Source organism: Mesoplodon densirostris, chromosome 18, assembly GCF_025265405.1.
Source record: "Mesoplodon densirostris isolate mMesDen1 chromosome 18, mMesDen1 primary haplotype, whole genome shotgun sequence".
Lineage (NCBI taxonomy): Eukaryota > Metazoa > Chordata > Mammalia > Artiodactyla > Ziphiidae > Mesoplodon > Mesoplodon densirostris.
In genome coordinates, this window is record NC_082678.1 from 52,271,219 (window position 1) to 52,289,947 (window position 18,729).

General features: G+C 53.9%; 1 protein-coding gene across 1 annotated transcript in view; it reads left to right on the forward strand.

The window, feature by feature from the left end:
• The window catches only part of RAB11FIP4 (RAB11 family interacting protein 4), a 117,056-nt gene that overhangs the window by 86,665 nt on the left and 11,662 nt on the right, over positions 1-18,729 (forward strand). The window contains exon 4 of the mRNA XM_060081564.1: positions 17,703-17,926. Coding sequence (XP_059937547.1) covers positions 17,703-17,926 — 224 coding nt within the window. The remainder of the gene's footprint in view (positions 1-17,702; positions 17,927-18,729) is intronic.

The following is an 18,729-nucleotide window of genomic DNA, read 5'->3' on the forward strand; positions in this document are numbered from 1 at the left end:
GTCCTTGGCCTTCCCAAGGTAGCAGAGGGAAACTGGCCTTCATATCTTGGCTTCCTGACTCAGTTTACAATCCTTAAACATCATCTTTTCCTTCCTTCCCTCCTCCTCCCACTTTGTCTGAGTTTTCATGTTCACATGTTTCCCTTTAGCAATTTTCTTTCAAATCTCTCTCCTCTCCCTTTCTGTAAAATCTTCCCACATGTAGCCTCTTTGAAGCTCCCTGTGGTGGGAAAGGGGAGGGGGCTATGCCCCGTGGCCAGGGTGGCACAAGCCCCAGGAGCCTCAGCTGACAGTAGTCAGTGGTCTAGTGTGCTGTGATCCCTGCAACCTTCAGCTCAAGTCCAAGTTCTGGTGCCACCAGCCCAGCTAATTCCTGTGCCCATGGCCTGCAGGGCTCAGCCTGAGAGGCTGCTCCAATGCCGAGTGTTGGACCCTGCCATCTCCAAGTGTGTTTAGCATTCCTGCACCTTCCTTGCTGTGTTGAAATCAGACCTTGTTCAAACCCTAGTCCAACTAGCTCTGTGACCTTTTCAAATTGGTTAACCTCTCTGAGCCCCAGTTTTCGCATCTGAACGACGGCTGACGCACAGAAACACCCAGCACATGCTAGGTGCCTAATAGATGCATTCCTTCCTGGTCTTCCTCAAATGTTTGAGACCACCCTGTGTTTCTTTAGCTGGGTGCCAAGGGCTCAGGGAGTGCCAGCTGACAGTGTCGCTCCAAGCAAATGCCCTGAGACAGATGGAGGAGTTCAGGGCAGGGAATAGCGCAGGTGAAGGCATGGGGACCTGCCTGTATAAGCGGGATGTGGTGGGTGGCCTGGCTGGGCTGCAGGGGGAGGGAATGGGGTGAACAGTCAGTGCCTTGGCACCTGTGGGGGGTGAGATTGACAAGGGGGGCTGCTCCCTAAGGGAGGAGCAGGGCTGGGGGAGCCGCAGGCCGAGGGCTCAGTGAGAGATGGTGGCTGGAGGGAGACCCTTCAGAGTGGGCAGTGGTCTTAAAGCTTATTTTTGTCAGAGGTCTCCTCTCTGCCTCTCAAGATGCTGATGAAAGCCAGTAGCCCTACTTCCTTAGTTTGTGTATAGTGTCAGGGGTTGGCAGCCCAATTTTTTTAAAAAAATTAATTTAATTAATTAATTAATTAATTTTTGGCTCCGTTGGGGCTTCGTTGCTGCGCGTGGGCTTTCTCTAGTTGTGTTGAGCAGGGGCTGCTCTTTGTTCTGGTGCGTGGGCTTCTCATTGCGGTGGCTTCTCTTGTTGCGGAGCACGGGCTCTAGGCACGCAGGCTTCAGTAGTTGCGGCTCACGGGCTCAGTAGTTGTGGCTCGTGGGCTCTAGAGCGCAGGCTCAGTAGTTGTGGCACACGGGCTTAGTTGCTCCGCGGCATGTGGGATCTTCCCAGACCAGGGCTCGAGCCCACGTCCCCTGCATTGGCAGGCGGATTCTTAACCACTGAGCCACCAGGGAAGCCCTCGCAGCCCTCTTTTGTTGAGGTGGTGTTGGGTCTCTGGCATATAGGTGGACCTCTGTCCTTTGGTTGTACCAAGGGGTGTAATGAATTAAACCAACCCTAAGAGAAACAGAGCTGCAGGTGGGGCAGAACTTTGCTTTCAAAGAGCCTACACAGGGCTTCCCTGGTGGCGCAGTGGTTGGGAGTCCGCCTGCCGATGCAGGGGACACGGGTTCGTGCCCCGGTCTGGGAAGATCCCACATGCCGCAAAGCGGCTGGGCCCGTGAGCCATGGCCGCTGAGCCTGCGCGTCCGGAGCCTGTGCTCCGCAACGGGAGAGGCCACAGCAGTGAGAGGCCCGCGTACCGGGAAAAAAAAAAAAAAAAGCCTATAATACCTGGTGCAGTGGCCCCTTTGGGACCCCCAGGAGGCAAGGCTACCACACAGCTCCTGGCTGGGGACAAGGGGAGCCAGTGGGTGAGCTGTACCAAGGCTGGAATGGAAAAGCTTCCCCCTTCTCTCCTTAAAATGGTACATGAGGGGCGGGGGAGGTGAGGATGAGGACCCAGCCTGGCGTGTGCCTCCTTACCCGGTGCCCCAGGGAGAGTCACGGGCAGAGACAGGGCTCACCAGAGGGAGGGTGCCCAGAGGTGGCTGGAGGGCTCTAGAAGCTCAGTTCTGGGCCTGGGGGTGAGGGACATAGGTGGAGGGTGGAGGGAGGGCATTGGCCTCCCAGATACAGTGACTTTCTAACTGGGGCTTGTTTAGGGACAGGCATGTGTGACCCAGGGAGGAATTGTGTTTCACATAATAAGGGACGTCACGTGCCAGGGCTTGGGGGCTGGGGGGTGAAGCTGGACAGGAGCCTGGGGTATGAAAGGAGCGGGAGAGGCAGTGTCGTGTCCTGAGACCGAGACTGCCGCGGGGCCTGTGTGTGCTGGCCTGAGGAGTCAGGACCTGGTTCTGTGGCCAGTGGGGAGCCCACAGGCTCTTTGAGGGGGTCTTGAGGGATTTCAGTACTCTAGGACTCCCTGGTGGCCTCCCCGCTCTGAGCCCCAAGCTATGGCTGCTGGCGGGACCTAGTGCTCTCCCGTCCCCACTGCGGGGGGCGCCTGGGAAGGGACCTGAGCCCTGGCCAGCTGTGCGCCGCTGGCCCCAGTGCAGGGCTGCACCCCTGGAACCGGCAGCTTGGATAGCTGGACCTGGCAAAGGCTGCAGGACAAAAAGGGACACCTCGACTGAGCCTGCCGGGAGCACTGCCGGGGACTCTGGGCTGATGGAAGGTGCCGGAAGGTTATAAAAACAGAGAGCCTGGCAGGGGTCTCTGTGGGGTGGGGAGGAGGAGAGTCGCCGTGTCATTGGCCTGCCTCATCCCACCCTGTCCACTCCAGGAGGATGGGTCAGAAGGAGCCTTGGCCGTCAGCTGTGGGTAAACCCTGGCACCTGCTTGGCCTTTCAAGGCCCGAGGCTTTCTGTGGCAGAGAGGGGCTGGGGTGGGCACCCAGCCTCGCTCTGGACTGTCAGCTCTGCCCAGGTGTGCCCCCCGGGAGGTTATGTCACATCATTGGAGGGTGCCCTGCTGAGGGAGTGCGGCTGGGCCCACCTGGTGGGCTCTCGGGGGCGGAGGACTGGCCCCTGCTATCCCTTCCCCAGCCTTCACTTTAAACTCCTCTTGTCAGGATGGTAACCCAGGGAGCCCCCAAGACAAGCCCCACAGACTCTTGGCTGTGTGAGTAATTAAGCCCTCACTTCAGACGGCCACATCTTTCAAAGCTATAATTTGTAGCCCAAAATAGTTGCCTGTTCAGAGAGCCAGGAGAGCCCTTGATGGGCCCCCCTTTCAATGTGCGGCCTGTGGATTTGCTTTTTGCTGTTTGAGTTGCTCTCCACCTGGCCCGTGGTTTCCTCAGGAAGAGCTGTAGATATGATGGCTGGTGGGAGCTGGGGCTTCCTGGCGGGTATTTGGGGAATCTTTTTTTGAGAATTTGGAGGGGGCAATGGAAGTTAAGGCTCCTGATTCAGGTTCCCATGGCTCCACCTTTCTGTGTGATGACAAATGGGCCGGGAGAGAAAAATCACAGCATCACTTCAGGGCAGAGTGGATTAAATTCTCTGGACACCGGGTCCTCAACTGTAGGGCGGAGACAGTATTTACTTGCAGGATTTTTAGGGGAGGAAAATGAGACCCGCCCCAGTAAAGCACGGAGCAGACGCTGGCCACGTGGACGTGGACGGCGCTCCCGTGTGTTACCTTCCTTTCCTTGCTTCCTCTCAGGTGTGGCTCCACCTGGCCTCTTGTAGACAGATCTTGCATGTGGATTCGGGGAGGTGGATGGGGGGTACTCGACTCGCCAACAGGAAACACCTCCCTTGACCTGCAGCGTCTCCAGGCTGACATGCCTAGAATTCTTGGGGCTGGCTGCTGGGTTTGGTTTCCAGATGTGGAAGCAATTTAAGTTCTGTTTTCATAATCCCCAACAGTTTGCCTCCAAAGTCCACGTTCTCTTTTGAAAATCAAGACCTTTGGCTCTGTCTACTTCAGGGGCAGTGGGGGAGACTAGCTGGCCTGTTGGAATCCTTTGTGTTCAGGAGGTAGATTCACCAGGGCACTCAGATCTGGGACCCTGGGCTTTGTTGGGACAGTTAGACCCCATCAAGGGCTTGATGCCCGTGGGAGCAAAAGTTGACCCTGAGACCACCTCCCCTATGGGTTTTCCTTGGAGGTGGGTCGCTTAGCCAAATTCAGCTGCAGTATCTGCCTGGCCTCTTGGTCACCATCACTGACCCTAGACAGCCAGCCTTGGGGCAGGGGAGGGGACTCTGGTTCTGGCAGTGTCGGGGGAGGCTGGCATCACAGCCGAGGAGGGTGCCCACATGTTCCAGGAGTGGTAGAGTACCCTCCTTCCTAAACTGACCACAACACAGGGAAGAAGTCTGCCCTAGATTTCAAGTAGCCAGAAATACTGCCTGGCAAGGAGAAACTGGTAATATCTTGCTCAATTACTAGGCACTGCTGGCCACAGAGGTGGCCTGGCCCAGGATTAGAGGCTCTGTGGTTCCAGAGCTAACTGTTGGTCTCTTGTCAACCAGTCACTATTTAGGCAAAATAACTTTTATATTTGTACTATAACTACACTGTGTACAGCTCTGGGCAAACAAAAATTGCCTTTGCAATTTTAAGTGCCCGTGATTGAACTGCACACACGCATCTCTACAACGAAACTATAATACCTGTGCTATTGAGAGAACGCAAGAAATGGAAATAACTTACTTAGATCCGTGTATAAAGTGCTTATGAAACATTGTCCTGATAATCGTAGATCCACCAGGCTTCAGTGTCAGCAAAATACAGTCTCTTTAGAAGCAGCGATATCTCAAAATGATCATGGAAGGGAGGCCAACAATTCCTTTGACCAAAAAAAAAAAAACAAAATCCCAAGTTTCTTGACAAGGTTCTGGAGATTCAGTAGTTAGTTCTCTATGGAGGTTGAATTGAATTGACCTTGAAGGAATTTGCTCTTATTATCCAGGTGGGAAAATGGGTGGAAAGTACAGACCTAGCTGAGGGGTCTCCACACAGCCTTCCTAGAGGAGGAGGAAAGAGTATTAGTTCTAGGGTTGCCCTAACAGTACCCCCGGGTCCTGTGTGTGTCTGTGTGTGCGTGCCCGTGTCTGTCCACATCCTAATTTCCTAATGAGGACGCTGGTCATACTGGATTAGGGCCACCCTTATAACCTCATTTTACTTTAATTACCTCTTTGAAGACCCTGTCTCCAAACACAGTTACATTCTAAGAGACTGCTGGTTGGGGGGCGAGGGGGACACAATTCTGCCCATAACAGAAATGTTCTCCGGAATCATCCTCCAAGGGGGGAGGAGGAGGAGGAGGGTGAGCAGAGCCTGGCACCCAGGGAGAGCCCAAGAGGAGGGGAGGTAGCTCTGCCTTCAGGCAAAGGCCCGCCGTTGATGAGGGGCCCTTCACATTCTTACAGCTTGAGCCGCCCCTGCTTCTTGATCTAGTCATTTGTGACCTAGACTGCTCACCCTTCAGCTCTTATTCTCAAGCGCTGGTTTTTACCCGAGGATGTTGTGCTGGTCCTCTGAGCTCCCTCTTTCCCCTGACTCTACCTTTAGGGTAGAATTTTTAAAGGGTGGCTGCCCCTTTTCATAGTGCTTTTATTTTTGAAAACTTTTTAAAAGTCTATTCAGATCCTTCATGCATTTTATTTATTTTATTAAATTTATTACTTTATTATTTTTTTTTTTTTTTTTTTTTTGCTGTACGCGGGCCTCTTACTGCTGTGGCCCCTCCCGTTGCGGAGCACAGGCTCCGGACACACAGGCTCCGCGGCCATGGCTCGCGGGCCCAGCCGCTCCGCGGCATGTGGGATCCTCCGGGATCGGGGCACGAACCCGTGTCCCCTGCATCGGCAGGCGGACTCTCAACCACTGCGCCACCAGGGAGGCCCTATTTTATTAATTGATTAATTAATTTGGCTGCGCCACGCAGCATGCAGGATCCTAGTTCCCCAACCAGGGATCGAACCCGCACTGCCCTCCCGCCCCGCCCCAGTGGAAGCGCAGTCTTAACCACTGGACCACCAGGGATGTCCCCCCATATTCCTTTTAAATGGAGCTAAGTTTATGAGAGATTTTACACTTTTCCTTAACCAGTTCAGCAAGTTTGGGGCAACTGTCTTTCACGCTCTATGTAGGTAAGGTTTACTTCTGACGTGTTGAAAAAAATGAGACCTGTAAGAACTGATTATGGGAGGCCACTGCGGCTGGGATTGGCCACCATTCTCGGCCACCAACCTGCACGACTCCCATAGGTTTTGCCGTAAGCAGTGCCCTGCAGTGGCTCACAGCATCTGCTCCCCAGCCCTCGTGGCTCCAGAGCCCACCATACAGCCCCTGCAATAGCCGTGCCTCCATCACCACACAAGGGAACTCCACAGTGTTTCTTGGAGAGCCCAGATCAGCCCCTGCAACCAGGACAGACCATCAGGGAGCTGGTCGTGGAGGAAGACTGCACCGTTAAGGACTCTCATGCCCGGGTGCTCCCCGGTGCTGCTACCATATTTGCTTTATGTCTGTGTGGGAGATTTTTCTCTGAGCCATTTGAAATAAAATTCGGCAAGATGTTATTAAAACTAAGGGCAGGGCTTCCCTGGTGGCGCAGTGGTTGAGAGTCTGCCTGCCGATGCAGGGGACACGGGTTCATGCCCCCGTCCAGGAAGATCCCACATGCCACGGAACGGTTGGGCCCGTGAGCCATGGCCGCTGAGCCTGCGCGTCTGGAGCCTGTGCTCCGCAACGGGAGAGGCCACAGCAGTGAGAGGCCCGCATACCACACACAAAAAAAAAAAAACAACTAAGGGCATTTCTCCTTCATAACTAGATACCGTTAACACACCTAGCAAAATCGAGCATCATTCCCTAATATCACCCAGTATCTACTCCATATTCCAGTTTCCCTGCTTGTCCCCAAAAGATCTTTTACAGCTAGGTGCTGGTTTGCTTGCTTGCTTGAACCGGGATCTAATCAAAGATAATGTTCAGTTTTTATATCTCTTGGTTAATTGAAAACAACAGTTCTCCCAGTGTGGCCCTGGGACCAGTAGCATCAGCATAACCTGACAACTTGTTAGAAATGCACTTAAAAAAAAAAAACAACCTACTTCAACCTATTGAAATGCACATTTTCAGACATCACCCCAAACCTACTAAATCAGAAACTGATTCAGTCTGAGTTTTAACAATCCACCGCACCCTCCAAATGACTCTAAAGTTTGAGAACCACTCGTCTAGAAGAATCCCCCTCCCTCTTTTTTTTTTTAACATCTTTATTGGAGTATAATGTCTTTACAATGGTGTGTTAGTTTCTGCTTTATAACAAAGTGAATCAGCTCTACATATACACATATCCCCATATCTCTTGCGTCTCCCACCCTCCCTATCCCACCCCTCTAGGTGGTCACAAAGCACTGAGCTGATCTCCCTGTGCTATGCGGCTGCTTCCCACTAGCTATCTGTTTTACGTTCGGTAGTGTATATATGTCCATGCGACTCTCTCTCTTTGACCTAGCTTACCCTTCCCCATCCCCGTATCCTCAAGTAGGTCTGTGTCTTTATTCCCGTCTTGCCCCTAGGTTCTTCATGACCTTTTTTTGGGGGGGGCGAATTCCATATACATGTGTTAGCATACGGTATTTGTTTTTCTCTTTCTGACTTACTTCACTCTGTACAACAAACTCTAGGTCCATCCACCTAACTACAAATAACTCAATTTCGTTTCTTCTTATGGCTGAGTCATACTCCATTGTATATATGTGCCACATCTTCTTAATCCATTCATCTGTCGATGGACACTTAGGTTGCTTCCATGTCCTGGCTATTGTAAATAGAGCTGCAATGAACATTTTGGTACATGACTCTTTTTGAATTATGGTTTTCTCAGGGTATATGCCCAGTAGTGGGATTGCTGGGTCATATACTAGTTCTATTTTTATCTTTTTAAGGAACCTCCATACTGTTTTCCATAGTGGCTGTATCAATTTACATTCCCACCAACAGTGCAAGAGGGTTCCCTTTTCTCCACACCCTCTCCATCATTTACTGTTTGTAGATTTTTTGATGATGGCCATTCTGACGGTGTGAGGTGATACCTCATTGTAGTTTTGATTTGCATTTCTCTAATGGTTAGTGATGTTGAACATTCTTTCACGTGTTTGTTGGCCATCTGTATATCTTCTTTGGAGAAATCTCTGTTTAGCCTGTTTTCTCCATGGTGGTGGTACTGGGGGTGGGGTCAGGGGGTTGCAGTGATCTGTAGGGTGATTCTTTGGTTTTGTGCAAGTATCCAAACGCTCATCAACCTTGGATCTAATGGTTTTATTCTACAGCTGTTGGGTGTCATGTTACATTCGTGTCCTGTCAAGCTTGTGTTCACATCTTCTGACTCCCTTCTAATTATCTTGTTTGTGTGCTTTATCATTTACTGAGAGAGATGAGTTAAGTTTTGCTCTGTATATTTTGAAACCACGTTATTAGATGCATAAATGCTTAGGAGCGTTACATCTTGTTAAATTGATTTTTATCATTTTTTTAATGTCTCTCTATCTCTTGTCTGATATTAATATAGCCCCTCCAACTTCTAGTTGGTGTTTGTGTGGTGTATCTTTTTTCATTCTTTTACTTCCCACCTATGTGTGTCCTTATGCTTAAATTGTGTCTCTGGTGAATGGCGTGTAGTTTTTTTTAATCTAGTCTGACAATATTTCTCTTTTAATAGGATGGTTTATTTAATTTTCATTTAATGAATTACTGATATGGTTGAGCTCTTTATTATGCGTCTTTTTGTTTGTCCCATTATGATATTTGATTCTCTTTTTCTCCCTTTTCCTGAATCCTTTTGGATGACTTAAGTATTCTCCTCTTCCATTTTCTTCTCCATTAGATTTTTAGCAACACATTTTTATTTTTATTTTTTAACTGATACCTTTTGACGTGCTCAAATGTGTTATTGGAACAGAAGTGGGGATAGAGGACTCAGAGTGTCTCCTGGGTGGGGCTATGGCCCCGGAGTGAGGGGCATTTCCAGTGGGGTCCAGGGTCTGACCCGTTGCCTAATGGGCTTGGAAAGCAAATCTTGTTGGCCCTTCCCACACCCCTGGGACTCGAGTGCCACTTATGCCTGCAGGTTGTCCCTCCTTGGATGCACAGAGCCAAAACTCCAGCTGATTCATTCTCAGTGAGCATTGCACTCCGGCAGCGAGCTCGGGCAGCCCTCCTCTCATTGTCAGCAGGCCCCTGGGAAGCTCCTCCTGATCCGAAGGGTGGTGGGTGAACTTGGACCCCGGGGAGCTGGTTAGAAGGTCTGAATGGACATGGAGTGGTCTCCAGCTCTGGTGCCAGTTCAGCGAGACCCCACAGCCTTTAGGGCAGACTGGACATTCAGGTCAGCCGGACAAAAGACCCCTGGCCAGTGCCTGGGTGGTCGCTGCCAGGATCTGCCTCAGAATCTCGCCCCAACCCTTAAGACTTCCAGCCCCTCTGTTCTGCTGCCCTGCAGGGGATTCGCCCACCTCTGGCCTTCGTTTGGCTGCCAGGGGTCGATCCAGCATCCCTCATTTCTACAGTTTTTCTGGGAGCTACGTCATGCCCTCCTTTCCCTTGCACTCCTGGGGCGCCACCTTAGCATCAGCGTGTGTGCTGCGGGGAGGGTGTGGAGATCAGGCAGAGAGACAGTTGAGGAGTTGCAGTTAAAACACTGAAAAAAGGCAGTGGGGGCTTCCACGCCCCTTCCGTCGTTGTGGTGGTGGTGGTGGTGGTGTGTGCAACAGCAGACAGACTCATCTGACCACCTTGGCTTTATGTAAATGGGAGTTCTTGAGAAACAGGAGCATGACTTTCTCTTCCATTCGTTACCAGCTTGAGGCTCCACAGCTGGTGGAGGCCAGATCCTGGACTGAACCAAGTTTGCCCGAGAGCCTCAGTCTCCCCATCTGCAAAATGGGCTGGTTTAGTACCTCCCTCCAGGGGGTGATGGGAGAATCAAACCCTCTTAGTGTTTCCCACTTGAGACTAATAATAAGCTCCTGAGGAAATCCTGTTGTCACTGTTGTCCCCCTCCTGGGATCTGTGGGTCTACTTTATGATAAAAGTAGTGTAGCTGCTGGGGCGTCTACACTGAGATCCACTCCTGGGTAGGAACCCAGTCAGGGGTGGTCTTCAGCTGCCGGTGGTGCTCTCCCTGAAGTGAGGGTTCAGGAGGTGGATCCTGGAGCCCCTGGCTGGGAGGAGACAGCCTGAAAGCTGCTCTGGGTGCCCCACCCCTGGGAGGGAGCTTAACTAGAGGGGATTCTGCTCTAGCCTTGCGGGGGGCAATCTGTTTGCCTGACCTTGGCCTCCCCATCAGAGTGGGAAGTTTGGGCTGCAGAGCTTTGATCTCACAGTGTGAGGTCAGTCCCCAGGGCTGGCTGAGACGGGTGATAACCTCTAATAGTTGGGTGACCTGGTGCTCCCAGGTGTGCCCTTGGCCCTGTTGCGGGCAAGCTGAGGCCTCGTATCTGAGTCAAGGTTGCTTTTGTTCAGAAGGCAAGGCTGAGGCACCAGCCCCTCTATGTGGACCCCTAAATCCCTCTTATTCCCACCCTCACCCCTTGACTGGCGCCCGGGCGACCCTCTGCTGAAAAGTCTCCTATGAGCCACTGATGAGCACCAACCGCCTGCAGAGCAAGGCCTGGCTTCAGGACGGGAGTTGGGGACAGCCTGCCTTGCTGCTCACCTCTACTGCCACCATCTCTGCTTGATGAGAGCTGCTGAGCCACAGTGGTGTGTAGTGGATCCTGGCCCAGGTAACCCCATCCCCTCCCTGTGCACCTGGGGCATTGGCACCAACAAGTTAGCTCCTTAACCTGAATCGTCTGCTACCTGGGGAAAGATGCAGCAAGACCCTGACCGGGCCTATCACTGTTCCTGGGCTGTTGGCTGGCTGGGAGGGTGGATGAGGGCTTTGACTGCCCACACCCCCAGTCCCCTGAAGCCTGATCAGCCTCGCCAGGCGGTAGGCTGGCCTCTCCCCGTGCCTGGGCTTAGTTTGTGTCCATCCCTCCCCCCATACCTTCCCTGCAGTGGGGTTCCACGTGTGCCCGCTGGTGCCTGGCAGCACGGGAAGCTGGGATGTGCCCGCGCGAGCTGTTTTTACCCAGCCCTGTCCCCATGGAGCTGTTCTTTGGCTCCACATTACTGCCTGGGGAGCAGAACCATTGCCAGGGCTGGGGGTGGAGAGCCGGAGCCGGGGAGCCTCGCGGACTCCCTCGCCCAGGCGGCATCTCATCCTAACGCTTAATAAAGGGTATAATTAATGCACAGAGAGACCTTCCAAGACAGTGGGCAGAAGACAGCCCTGGTGGGGAGAAAAGAGGCACCTGGCCTGTTTGGAGGGCCGGCTTTGCACCACGGGGTGTCTGGCTTCCAGAAGCTGCACCCAGCCTGCCTTCACACCGTGTGCCACCGGGGTCGGAGGGATAGGATCCCAGGGGCTGGAGAGAGACCACTAGGCCGGCATGCACCCCTGGCTGTCTTTTCTCAATACAATGAAGATAATAATAGCTCAGGTTTGAGCACTTGCTGCTTAGAATATGTACCAACTCATTTAATGCTAATAGTTAACCCCATTCCGTAGATGGGGAAACTGAGGCACTGAAGTTCAGTAAACCTAAGAGCACAGAGCTGGTAGCGCAGTGCAGGTGGACTGACCAGGATTTGAACCGGTCAGTCCACCTGCAGAGCTTTTGCTTCTAACGCCACTCCGCCCCCCGCTCTCTGCCGTGTTTCCAAGCATCCATGAGGTGTGAGGCATTATTATTCTACAGGGCAATCTTGCCAGGTAGGTATTTCCATCCCTGTTTTTAGATGAGGCTCAGAAATCCAACAGCTGGGTCACAGCCAACCAGCGACCAAGCGGGGATCAGCGCCCAGGCCTCAGGCTTCCGGTGCCGGGCTCTTGCCAGCTGACCATCAGCAGTGCAGCTTGGGCCCAGTTGCTGACCACCTGCCCCGTGCTCCCTGTGACGCTGGCTGTGGGGTTCAGATGTAGAAGTCCTCATGTTTACCCCTTTAGGGGCTTCCCTCTCCCTGGGAATGTGGAAATGAGGTCACCTGGAGTCAGCTGCCAGGAAAATGGGCCAGGTGGGGTAGTGGGAGGACCAAAGGAAGCAGTCGAGTCTGGGCCCTGCCGCACCCCCTCCGAGGGTGTGGCCAGTGGGGCGTTGTTGGCCCCTCTGAGGCCTGGAAGGGCCCCACGGGTACTGATGCTTGGCCTTCTCACCAGCTGTTGAATTCAGCTCGTGCCGACTTGCTACAGAGGAAGACGTGACTTTGGGGCCTGCTGGCGGGTGAAGGCTGCTCCTGAGGCTGGAGAAGGCGGCCCCACAGGCAGGCTTTGTGCCTCCAGGCTCCCACTTCCAGCCCGGGCCGGCGGCATCCAGCCCTAGCCAGAGACATGGGTGGGGGGCTGGAGAACCCTGGTGCCGGAGCGGCTGGCTGGAGCATGTTTGCCCAGCCTTGGGCCTCAGAACTCTCCAGAAACCCTCTTGAGGATGACCTGCCTCCTGGCCTCCTGTCTGTCCGGGATCTCACCAGCTGACCTGCCAGGGACCCATGGGCGGCAGGGGCAGCTCGGCTTCTGCAACACGCAGCCCCGAAGGAGGCTGGATCAGGATTGAATGTTTCTACAGCTGCCAGCTCTTTGGTGCCTGTGAAAATTGTCACGTGTGGTCCTTAGAGTAGCCTCTGAGGTAGGGGTGACCGTCCCCATTCTGTAGGTAAGGAGTCAGGAGCTCCGAGATCACTTGCCTACGGTCACACTGCTTGTGAGTGGCCAGGCCAGCCAGGACTAAAAACCTAGTCTGCCAGGCTCCAGAGCAGCACCGTCACCCAGCCCTGCTCACAGGGGTGTCCTGGGGCCCCTCCAGGTGACCTGGAGTGCGCTGGACATATGCCAGCCACGCCCGTGTGGCCCTGGCAGGACAGGGAGCTCCATGTGCAGGACTGGCTCTGGGTCCTGAGGAACAGAGCCCTGGGGACATGAGTCACCCACAGATGTTGCCTGGAGCTACCTGCTGAGGACACTGTCCCTTCCCTAAAGGCCCCCCCCAAAAATCAGACACCCCCCTTTTCTGTGAAATCCCATTACCCACTCCCCTGATCCTGCCCCCCCTCCACAGCAGGCCTAGGATCCGGGACCACCAGGTGTCCTCTGACGCCCGAGGAGCTCGCTGCTGCGGAGGGAGGTCTGGATGTGGACCAGGTGGCCTGGGGCGTGCTGGCAGCTCTCGGGGTTCTCGGCCGAGAAGTGCCCACGAGCAGGCGGTGCCCCGTGGAGCGATGTCCTCCTCCTCCCCCCACCTTCCCCCAGCTCCATCCCGGGGCTGCCACAGCCCAGTTTCCTGCTGTCGGGAATCGGCCTGGGGTTTGTCTGGGAACTCTGGAATCTTGGAGCAACAGGAGAATCTGCCTCACCACGTCCAGGCAGATTACTTTTTAGCTCTTGCACATTGCCCAGAGTTCTTCCTCTTCACGGAAGCACCTGTGACACAGGGGCTCCATGGGGACCCCGACCAGCCCAGGGCCCTGACTGGAGGGTACCTGGGCCTCAGGAAGCCCCTGCTTTCAGGTGCAGCATCTTCCCAGGCCTTCTGGAAACCCCGTGAGGACAGTACTTTTATTATGGATGAGTTATTCCTCTTCCTCTGTAACTTTATCTAAAAAATATAAAAGAAACTGGCTCAGAAGGGTTTCTGATGTGACTTTGGTTCTCCCAGCCAGGGAATGATGGCTCCAGGTGGGGTGAGGGGTTGCCTTCCAGCACCTTCCAGCGGCCATCCCTGCTTGCCTCCCTTCCTGAGCTGTCTGGGATCAGAGCAGGCTGTCCCCCAACCTCAGCAGCGCTGCCTCCCCACCCCACCCAGTGCTACACTCAGCCCTTCCCTGGAGGGCCAGGGAGAGTGGAAGCTGGGCTGGGACCCAAGCCCCCAGGAAGGAGCACGGGTGACAGGGCCACTTTTGTCCAGGAAAAAAGCCAAACTGGTACCATCCCAGACTAACCAAGGTATACAGTTAGTTACTTTTCTTATAGCTGTCTTTATATTATTTATATTGGGGGGGGGAAACTACAGATCTTAGTGGGATGTAACCCCGTTGTATAGATAAGTGGAAACTGCATTTAATACACCTAACCTACCAAACATCCTAACTTCGCCTAGAATACCTTAAACAAAATCACCCAGCACAAAGCCTATTTTTAAATTAAGTGTTGGATAGCTCATGTAATTGATTGAACGCTGTACCAAAAGTGAAAAACAATGGTTGTAAGCATATCAGTGGTTCACCCCCGTGATCGGGTGGCTGGCGGGGAGCTGCGGCCGCCCAGCATCAGGAGAGCGTCAGACCACACATCGCTAGCCCGGGAAAAGAGCAAAATTCCAACTTTGAAGTACAGTTTCTACGGAATGCCTATCACTTTCACTCCATTGTAAAGTCAAAAAATCGTAGGTCGAGCCATAGCCATCGTAAGTTGGAGGACTGTCTGCACTAGAAATGGTTTTGAAGTTGTAGTTAAAATTTCCACTTGCCTTGGGCAACCAGTTGTGGCTTGAATGAAGAGGTTGACATAGGGAGAGCAGCCGCCGTTTTTTAAGGGAAAAGGCTGGCGTGTCGAGAGCGTGTGTGCACACGTGTGTAGCAGAGGGGGGTGTCGGGGTGGGTGAGGGGCTGGGACTCCGCACGTCGGGAGGCTGGCTCCAGGTCTCAGGTCCCTCTGTAGCTGGGAAGTTCTAGGCAGTCCCCTCCCTCTCCGAGTCTCATCTTCCCTGAGTGTCAGATGGAGAAGATGAATCCTTCATCCTGCCCTGTACACTCCCCGGAGCCCTCCCAGGGCTGCTGTGAGAGGTGAACGGTGTGTGGGGGAGACAGACAGGATGCTTTGTCAAGTGTGAAGGGCCGGACAGGTGTGGACTCTGCTTAGTCAGAGGGTAAAGATATGCCCAGGAGGGGTTGGTCTAGTTGGGAGGGAGGGACCCCTGTGGGGTGTCTGACCCCTCCTGCCGCCCCTGCTGTGGCTGAGACAGGCCACCCAAGACCGCTCTTTCCACCCCGGGCAGGGCCTTGGGCCAGGTGTCAGGAGTTATGGGTATGTCGCCGTGGGACCTCAGGTGAGGGGGTTGGTCCCCACCTGTGTACCATGGGTTGGGTGTTGGGAACAGAGGGCTTGGCAGAAACGTGGCCTCCGTATCTCAGTGTCCAGTGAGGCAGACATGAGTTGGCCAGAAGCCAAGCCAGATGCTTAATCACAGGTGCTGGGCTCCACTTGGTCCCCCCGCCTGCCTTCTGGGGGCAGGGTGGGCGGCAGCCTCTTGCGGGCCCCTGCTGACGCGGTTCCAGGGGGAAAGCATGGGCGTTGGTGACTCACAGTCCAGTCCCAGCCCCACCACTGACTCCCACGCAGCCCCAAGCAAGTCACTTCACCTCCCTACACAGAGGGGGAAGGAGACCCACCTTTCGGGGCTGTGAAGACGAGAAGAAACACCCACTTGCAAAGCGACCAAGCCCCCTTGTGAGCCACAGAGCAGGGACTCCCAGCCAGTGCTGCCTTTCCCCTGCCATGTGTCTGGGAGGGTGACAAGCTGCAGGTGGAGGAACAGAACACACGCCTCGCTTCTCCACGAGCCCCAGCTCTCCACGGAGGGCCTCTCTCCGGGTGACCACACACTAGCCCGGACCACTCCCTGCTGGGGGCCGGAAGGGGGCGGCAGGTGGAAGTCGCAGCATTAGGCAGAGTGCCTGGGCTTCATAATTAGTAATGTGTTCCTGTGATGCGTCTCTCCTCATGGTCCCCATGGGGTTTGAAAAATCCGTGAAGCGTGGGTTGCATCAGCGATAAATGGAACCAAGCGAGCGGTGGCCAGAGGCAGGTGGGCCCCTCTGCCTACCGGCCGGTGGACTTCCAGCAGGTTACTCTCTGAGCCTTGACTTCCTCGTTCGTAAAATAAGGATGGGATATAAAGCAGAAACTAACACACCATTGTAAAGCAATTATACTCCAATAAAGATAAAAAAAAAAAAGATGAAGAGTATCCACAATATATGATATGGAGCACAGAATGATTAAATAGTAATGATGTAAGCTGTCCTTGTCAGGGGAATATTTAATGTTATACACAGGGGGGTGTCATGGTGCTGTTAAAAAAAAAAAAAAATAGGGATGGGAATCCCTGTCCTGAAGGGCCATGAAGCCCAAATGGGGTAATATATTAACTCCTAGCTCCGTCTCCGGAACTCGGTGGTGGTTCTGTAAATGTTGGTTTCCCTTTCTTTCTACTGGGACAGCTTCAGGCTTGCAGACAAGAGCTCGCTTAGGACACAAGATTTGATAAGGTTGGGAGCTGTGTGGGATTGATTAGTGACACGTAGGTGCAAAGGGCCGCGTGAACACTCCGGGGGAGTTTAATTACACAGCCCCTCGGCCTCCACAGTCAGAGGCTCCTGGCTGCCTGATGCCGGCTTTATTGGTCCATCTGGTGCTCAGCCCGAGTCATGGCACAGTCAGGAGCCAAGCTCATTAATTGCCATCTATTCTTAGCACTGGCGTGTGTCTTGGTGGGGACAGACCCCCTGGACAGCTGCACACGTCTGAGCGGGCACAGCCAAGCTGCTCGCTGACCACCTTCTTTGGATGTCCCTGATCCTGTTCTTGTCTGAGATGCCCCGAGGCTTTTCACAGCCCTTGTTACTGTTACTCCTCTTGTGGTCCCGGGGCTGGAGGACGCACCTTTAACGGGGGCCCTGCCAGCCCTAGCTAAGGAGCACGCTGAAGAACCTGGGGAATCGTTGACATCTCCAGTGGGAGCAGGTAGAGGCTGTCACCTCCAAGGTGCCTACCTCCTCAGGGGCAAAGCAGCCCCGAGAAATGGTCTGTAGAGATCTGCCTCTCGGACTAGGTAAACTGTGAATAAAGCCAGAGCTCTTCTCCTGTAAGATGGTTTTAGCAAAAGGTTTGGGCAAATCTTTATGGTGCGCTGACATTGCCGGGCAGGGTGCTAGGCACCGAGGACCACTCCAAAGCTCAGACTTGCAAGACCTAGAATTCTTGCTCCCCAGCTTGGCTGTGACAGGGCCGGGGCAGATCTGAGGCCTAGACTTATCCACTGAGGTCCTACTGTGACACAGCGATCCCTCTGTAAGGTTCCATCGCCATCCTCAACTTACAGAGGCCAGAACTGAGGTTCAGAGATGCTATTTGACATGCCCAGAACCGTGGGGGGCAGACCCCATGCTGGGCAGTCCCTGTATCACACCGCATCAAACTCTGCTAGGTCGTCAGAGTCATTGTCATTGGGGCTGTGTCTTTTTAATCACTAAGAAGCCTTCTCGGAGTCACTTGGCTTCCTGTGCAGACTTTGTGTTGGGGACCCTGCCAAGTAGCCCAGGTGCCCTGGATAATGCAGCTGGCCTGGCTGTGGCCCTTCTCCATGGAAGGCTGTCCCGGAGGTTCCCACCCCTCACTGGCCTTGCACGAGAGGTCCCCGAGGTGAATCATCTGCCAGGGTCTCATACCCGAGGTTTCAGTGTCTGGGCTTCCCGGCTTCCCCGGGCTTCCCCGGCCCTGCTGGAGTCCTTGCGCTCTGAGGAGCAGTGCTGAGCCTCGGGGAGCCAGGCTCACTCGCGCTGCCCCCCTCTGTCTTCCCCAGGGCAGCGAGGTGCCAGACCCCACCTTTGCTGATGGAGAGCTCCTCCCCAGGGAGTCCGGCTTCTTTCCTGTGGATGAGGATGAGGCCATGACGCTGGCCCCACCCGAGGGCCCCCAGGAGTCGGACATGGACGGCCCCACGGAGAGCACGCGGAGCCTGGAGGGGCCGGGCGGGGCCGAGGAGAAGGATGCAGGGCTCGGGGGCCTGTTCCTTCCAGAGGACAAGTGAGTTAAAACTGCCTGGAGCTCCACGTTTCGGGAGAAGGTGATGGTCACGGCTGGAGATTTGGAGAGGGAGGAGAGGGCTTCCGGTATCAGTCTTACCATATGAAATTGTTAATTTTTAATCATGTTCGACCTTCAAGAAAAAGGCAAGTTCATATGTTTCAACCTAGCATATTTCCTCAGTGCAGGGGTTCGCAAACCCAGGGGTCTCTGGGAATCACACTGTTGAGGAGGGGCCCTTTGGAGCTGTTCATCCGTGTTGCTTCCCGGGGGCGGTCCATCCGCTGCACTGGTGACCAGCCAGCCCCAGGACAGCTGGTCGTATGGCTAATCATCTGCCACCTGATCATTCCAGTTGTTATCTGGGGCCAGTCATGGCCCCAGGAGGCAGCCAGCAGCAGATGCCGAGAGATTTAGTAAAATTTACAGGAGAAAGAAGTGAGGAATGTGACTAATTCAACCCGGGGTGCTAAGGAGCCCAAGGACAGATAAATAAGTGAATAAATAAAATAAGGTGGAGATACCCAGCGACTTGATCTTCAGCGCCCTGTCATTAATGCTGTGATTCTTAGATGGAAACCAGGGTTCCTCTGGGGCACAGTTTTAAAATCACTGTTTCCCACTCTTTGAGTGCACAGGCTTATCAGTAGGTTGGAGAGATCCCAGTTTATGAGGAAGGATACACAGAAACTGCTGCATAACGACTCAAGGGAAGATATGTTTTGGCAGGTGATGAGTTAGTTGCGCTTCTTTGTTCTTAGGTTGTAGACAGGGTTCAGCCAGGCACTGACTCTGTCCCAGGC